Genomic DNA, 7,107 nt, shown 5'->3' with positions numbered 1-7,107 from the left:
TTTGTCTCTTGAAGTAAAATTACTTCTACTTTGGTCAAGCAAACCCTACACTTGACCAAGCATCACTTGTTAGGGGCACTTAAGCCCGTAACATTCCATGTAAGGAGCATCGTGGCCCCTGGGGAAGTGGGGTTCCCTTCCCCGAGTCTAGAAGTTCTGTGATTTTGAGATGTCCTACTACTTTTGCATCTATGCTCCTTAACTCATGTAGAGATTTTCTGCCAACTCTTTTGTTTGAATTTTTACCAAAATTTGATTTGGCCTTATTGGAGGGAATTTGTAGGACACCCAAATTTTCAGCTTCCAACTTGTCATCGGGAATGAATTCTTTGGGGTTCTCATTAAAGAATAGTAGAGTATTATATCCTTACTTTCCTATCTCCTTCCTCCAACAAATCATGGAGTAAGGCTTGTTTCCGTTATGCTAATTCATACCTTGCTTCTATGCTCTTGATATATTCTCCTTAAATTTTAAGAACTCACTAATATAATATAGAGTGGAAATTTCCTGTCCACGTTTGTCGTTTGTCTCCCTCTATATTTTTGGGATTAGGGCCAACTTGAGTGACTTGTTCTTTCATGTTAGGGTCCTCCCTAATCTCTCCTTACTCTATATATTGCTCTGATGCCTCTGCCACTTTATCAATATGGGGACAATCCTTATTTTCTATAAGAGGAGTAGGGGCAAGGTTAGCCTCTAGTGTGATCTCTTTTATCTGTTGGTGGACATCTCTCTAAAGATCTTCAACATCCTTAAGTAGTTTGCGCAACTCTCCCCCTATAGGAATCTTATTGCCCTTGATTAAAAGTGGTATCCTTGCCCAGAGGAGATGACTGAGTCATGTTCAAGACCTTTCTTTTTTTGGAGTTAGATCCAGGTTTTGTTTCAACCATCGCGAGTTTGCCTTTGCCTTTATTTCCAATTCCATTCCTTGTTGATGCTAGCCATGGGTCACATACTTTATTGACATTGTTAATGTATTGATTTGAACAACTAGTGATAGAAACCACTTTGAACCTTAATCCTATACCATATTGAACCCTAACCCTAACACTACCCCAAATTAAACCCTAGCACTAAGCCAAATGGAACCCTAAGCCAAATTCTATTTGAAATCAAATTCAAACTTAACCTATAGGAAATTGAGCCCAAACCCTTAATCAAATTAAACTCAAATCTTTAGGTCACAGGGAATCCTATTGAAAATATATAAATAATCAACCTTGAAAACCAAATTAAACATTTAGATCATATTGAACCCTAACCTTAACACTCAACCAAATTGAATCTTAACCTTAAACCTTGAATTGAGCCTTATACTAACCCTATTTTAATGACTTTTTAATTAAATGACAACACTAATTAGTGTCTTATAGAGTGGTCTCATTTTTCATTAATATGCCCTCATTACATATTTTTCAATTAATAGAATCTAATCCATCATAAATCTTAAACCAAATTTATCCTTTACCCTAACACCAAACAAAATTAAACCCTACTATTAAACTAAATTGAAACTTAACTCTAAACCAAACCTAAATTGCACTCTTACACTTATAAAACCTTAACACAAATTAAACACTAACCTCAAACCTAATTGAACATTAAATTGAACTATAATGCTAAATCTTAAAGCCATCACCATCGAGCTTATCTACTCTATGATTTAGACTATAATTTCTTTAAAAAAATTAAATCTAAATTATAATATTTTTTTAAATTTTATATATTGATTGAGTAAACTAATTAAAAAATTAAATTGAATGGATAATAACTAATAATAGAGACTCTAATTTCTCTCCAAAGTATAATATTAATTAATCCAACTGATTTATTATATTTGCCTAGTTATAGATTAAAACTAACTGGAAGTTTACTTTACCATGAAGCCCTAAATCTAACGATCCATGCAAGCCATCTATTCAAAGCACGGGCTTCTTTCGTCTAGGGTTTATGGAGGTCACACTAGTTCGGATTCAGTGCTGTCCTGTGTTTTGGTAGAAATGGTCGCTGAAGGAGATTTTGAGAACGCCATGGAAGATGAGTTGATTGATTTAGGAACAGAGGTGAGCAAAGATAGCAAAATTCTTGAATCAACCCAGAAAAACCCAGAAGATTGCAAAATTCTTGAATCAGAAGAGAAAAAGAGCAGGAAAGTTGAAAATAATGGGTCGATACCGAGGAATATAAGGCGCTACTGCTGTCAAATATGCGGATTTGTCAGGTCCAAGCGCAAGCGGCTCATAGTCCATATTATGTCGGATCATGGCGTCGAAGTAGATATAGCAGGTGAAGTAGATAAATTGATAAAAAAGAAAAACCCAGAAGATTACGAAATTTTTGAATCGAAACTGAATAAGAGCAGAAAAGCTGAAAACAATGGATCCAAACTGAGGGATATAAGGCGTTATTGCTGTCAAATATGCGGACTCATCAGGTGCAGGCGCAAGCGGCTCAAAGACCACATTATGTTGCATCATGGAGTAGCAATAGACACAGTAGAAATAGACAAATTGATAGAAAAGAAAAGCCCAGAAGATCGCGAAATCCCTGAAGCAGAAGGGAAAAAGAGCAGAAGAGTTGAAAATAATGGATTCAAAGTGAGGAAATTGAGAAGTTATTGTTGTACGCTCTGTGGACTCGTCAGATCCAAACGTAAGCTGCTAGAAAATCACATTATATTAGAGCACAGCGGAGAAATGAACACAAAAGGCGAAATGGACAAGTTTATAGAGAAAAGACGCTCAGAAGATGATCAGAGGGGCTACTCATGTCAAATATGTGGAGTTCTCAGATCCAAGCGCGTACTCCTCGAGTTACACATGTTATCATCTCATGGCGTAAGTTATGTAACCTTGATTTCTTCCTGTTACCATCATTGTAATTATTCATTATGTAGCTGAAATTTTAAATTTTTAATTGCAGCCAGAAGCTCTGAAAAGCGACAAGAGATTTGCTTCGAAAGGGCCGGGCATACATTCACTATGCGTCTGTAATATCTGCAGGATGTCATTCGCCAAGCCCTCGCACCTTCAGCAGCACAAGTTATCGCACTCAGCCCTGGTTAGTTAGAATCTCAACCCTGATGATACCGTCGAATTTAGTTACTCGTATGTTATTTTTTGTGATAGTTTTATTCGAGTGCTTATATACAGGAGGGTTTGAGGCATTGATTAAAGTCCTAACCCTCTTTGAACCTTCTTGAATATTAGTGTTATGGCTTCATCGTAGTGTTTCTCTGCACGAGGGTTTGAGATAGCTTTAAAACCTTAGCCCTCACCGTGCGTTGCAATCTACTTTGTTGTATCTTGGTGTTTGTGATAGCTTTATTCCAGTGCTTTTATGCAGGAGGGTTTGAGGCATTTAACCTTGCTTAGTACAAGGTGGGAGACTACCTTGGAAGAGCCGGGTTGTCGATGCGTGACAACACGGGATCCCATCGGAACTCCACAGTGTCGAGAAGAGGCGGCCATGGATTAGTAGCAGGGGGGTGACCCTCTGTGAAGCTCCATCTGGTCAGTTTATGCCTTAACCTCTCACGCGTTGCCATTCAATTTCAGGTTGGACATTTCTATTTTTGTAGCCCTAGTTTAGGCATCTTTTTGTTTTGAAGCTGTTATTTGTTTTACATTAGTAATATGTTTTGCTCTTTTTCTTCCGCTAGTAGAAACCTATTCGAAAGGGAGTTATGCATTGTATATCTTTTAGAAAACATACTAAGTTTATTGCTTTAGTAATGGAATTCACTGTTCATAAATATGTTCAATAATTAATTTATGAGTATTGTCGTTACAAAGACAAAGTGATATCGATGTTAATTGCCTTTAACTAAACTGTTGTGGGATAAAGTGCAAATGTACCTTCAGATGGTAAACCTTCTTCTTGGGGAGGTAATAGGAAGGACCCAGTCCTTGCCGTAATTGATAAAATATACTGCACAGATTACTTTATATTGGTCTCATTTTCACTCAGACACTTATGTGCCTTCATATACATGAATATAATTATATAAATATTGAGCTGGAATCAGAGAGGAAATTTTTTGTTGTTTGTGACATTTATTTTTTATTATTTTGTTTTCCAGAGATCATTTGCTTGTCCGATTGTTGGTTGCCTTCGCAGCTATAAGAGGCAAGACCATTTAAATCGTCACTTGCTAAAACATGAAGGGGAGCTGGTTGTGTGTCCCAAAGAGGACTGCAAATTGCAGTTGTCAACAGTGTCTAATTTAAAACGCCATTTGAATCGGCATAGGGAAAGAGGCGATTCATGGCAGAGCCAATCTGTTAAGCCCAAAGAGACTACGAAGAAACATATCTGCCCAGATCGTTATTGTGACAAGGCTTTCAAATATCCTTCAAAATTGGCAAAGCACCTTGATGATGTACATTGTAAGTTGCTAATTACAAACACTCTTGCTTATTCGTTAAATGCTGGATTGATGATTGACCTACAACATTAATTTTATTTTAGCTGTTTGCCAAATTTTAAAAAATCTCTTTTTAGTTATTGTCTTGGAGGATCAAATGCAATCATATGATTTAGTTTTTGGCTCAGTTTTTCTCTTTAGCCAGTAATGTTTATTACAAATTTCATGTAAGCTTCCTAAATGTTAAAGGTTTAATTTGCCTAGCTCGGCTCACTGAAATGCCAAGGAGGCCTGGACATAATTGTTCATAGGTTTTTTTGAGTGCCATTGAAAGTACTATTCTCAAATATTTCTTAAGGCCAGATATCAGCAAGCATTTGGCATTTCATTTGGTTCTTTTGTACTAGCAATTAATAGCGAAATACCTTTAGATTATGTTTTATCAACTACAGAAAATTTCTATGGTTTTCAAAAATAATTATGCTATGAAACTTAAATTAGCTAAATTAAAATGTTCTCGTAGAAAGGTAGTTTTTATATACAAGGTAAGGTGAAGATATGTACATCAGAAGCAGTCCAGAATCCATGAGGGCTGAAGTCTGAGACATGATAGCTGATGCCAGCATATCACTTTTGATGGAGTAATGAATATGAGATTTTGGATTGAAATCTCTCCTGATATTAAATCTTTGGAATTAAGAAAATTATGTTGTGATTGTCATTGAGCCTGTGCTTGACAGTTTATTGCTTCTGTTGAATAATTGTACTTTGCTAATTGATGTTAACTGTTTTTTGTCTCCAGCAACAAAATACACTGAGATAATTTGCTGTGAGCCTGGCTGTTTGAAGTACTTTACCAATGCAGAGGCCTTGAAAGAACATTTGCGGCGGGCCCACAATCACATCTGTTGTGAAGTTTGTGGGAGTCGGCAGTTGAAAAAACAGATTAAGAGACATATGCGAATTCATGAAAATCAAACCTGTGTGAAGAGTATAGCATGCCCTCATGAAAGATGCCTGCACAACTATACTACAGTATGTTGTGTAATTTATGTGATGTACATGCTTGGTCTTCTTTTCTCATTTTTTTTAATTGTTTTACACACTGTGTGCTTCAGCAGATTCTGACACATTTACTATTGTAGAAATCTAATCTTCGTCAGCATATCAAATCAGTACATCTTGAATTGAAACCATTCAAGTGTCAATTTGGAGGATGTGGAATGACTTTTGCCCATAAGTCTGCCAGGGATAAACATGAGCTCTCTGGGACACATTGCTATGTCCAAGTGAGATTCATCCTCACAATTTTCAGTTCAAGTCTTGAGTTTTCATTAAAAAAATGTTTTACTTGGTACTGTGTGCCTTATGGTCTTACTTGATTTCTATTTCTGACAGGGAGATTTTATAGAGGAGGATGCAGCCTTTCAATCAAGACCACGTGGTGGCCGAAAGAGAAAAGCATTTACAATTGACTCCATCTTTAGGAAGAGAGTTGCAGGTCCAGATCAAAGCACTGTTCTTGAAAATGGATTTCCTTTCATGGATTGGTTAATGTCAGACAATGCTCAATGAATCTAATTCTATATTGGAATATCTAGAGATCGAAAGGTAATGATTTGAAAGTGTCAGTTTATTTAATAGAGCAGAAATTTCAAAATGGCATTAAGAAGATGAGTTACTATTACAGTGTTGATTACTCAGAGGTGGAGGGGTGTTACATTAAGTGTCCCTGGGAATTTTAAAGCTATCAACTCAAGCCACTCAGCTATAGTTATGAGAATCAAGGAATTTTTACGAACACTAGTTGTGCAAATCTGGAATTATAAAAACTCCACATTCAAAAATCCTTGGAAGCTAAGGAATTAAAAGTGTTATGGTAACTAAAATGCTGGATCATCTTCTATTGTTAGTGACTGCAAGTTATGGTTCACTGGGAAAGTGGGGATGGTTGATACATTATTAGCATCTTCTGTAGTTGGTGATCAATATTTGTAGAATATTTTTTTGTATAGCTCCGTTATTACCAGAGGCATGTAACTGTGGGTCATTTAATTACTGTAATTTATATGTTATATACATTGTACAGCTGGCAACCTTGCTGTGAATATAATAATAGGATGCCATTATTTTTTTCCTTGTTTCATTTTGGTGTTTCATTCTAAAACTGTAGTTCTTAGTTCTATCACTTCTGGATGACCATGTGAGAAAATGTTGAAGCTCAGTTTTGAATGTGGATGTAATGTCCCCTTTTTGTTCGCCTTATATTTTGCCCACTGCCTGTAATAAATAGCAAACTCTTACATGATTTTATGGCCTGATTGCTGCTATTAATCTGCTCTTTGTATGCACTCGGACCTGATCCAGTTTGCTCTTGATCAATTTAACTATCAGATCTGCAATTGATTCTTTAGTTTATGCACAAGAATCTGAAATACAATCTCTTCCTAGTAATCTGTTCTCTTTCAGCTTAAATAGGAAATATATTCCCTAACTTCTTGCCTGATTTTCCCCCAAATAACCTATATTTATAATTTGCAAAAATACCTTCATCCACAGGGTGCACCTCTCCAAATAGGTTGGCCCAACTGCATTAAATATATTTGTATTTTATTTTCATTCTCTGAAAAAAACAAAAACAAGGTGCCAAACATCTGCAGGTCAGCCTACAAAGAGAAATAATCTTCTGACTTGATTTATTTATAATTCTTTACAGAAGGCAACTATTCAAGGAAGG

At 36.2% G+C, this 7,107-nt stretch overlaps 1 protein-coding gene across 2 annotated transcripts; it reads left to right on the top strand.

The window, feature by feature from the left end:
• The first annotated feature begins 1,880 nt into the window (after nt 1–1,880).
• On the top strand, nt 1,881–6,516 carry LOC131065379 (transcription factor IIIA). 2 transcript variants are annotated; one of them, XM_059217316.1, is made up of 7 exons: nt 1,881–2,841; nt 2,927–3,064; nt 4,086–4,392; nt 5,173–5,405; nt 5,516–5,659; nt 5,769–5,981; nt 6,061–6,516. In XM_059217316.1, the coding sequence occupies exons 1-6, from the start codon at nt 1,909–1,911 to the stop codon at nt 5,943–5,945; spliced, it is 1,932 nt and encodes a 643-aa protein (XP_059073299.1). In that variant the 5' UTR covers nt 1,881–1,908; the 3' UTR covers nt 5,946–5,981; nt 6,061–6,516. The 2 variants fall into 2 exon arrangements, with proteins under 2 accessions (XP_059073299.1, XP_059073296.1); XM_059217313.1 differs by having other exon boundaries at nt 5,769–6,516.
• Nucleotides 6,517–7,107: the final 591 nt, after the last annotated feature.

The sequence above is a fragment of the Cryptomeria japonica genome, chromosome 1 (genome assembly GCF_030272615.1).
Source record: "Cryptomeria japonica chromosome 1, Sugi_1.0, whole genome shotgun sequence".
NCBI lineage: Eukaryota > Viridiplantae > Streptophyta > Pinopsida > Cupressales > Cupressaceae > Cryptomeria > Cryptomeria japonica.
The sequence above is the reverse complement of the archived record's forward strand: the minus strand, read 5'-3'. Positions and strand labels throughout refer to the sequence as shown.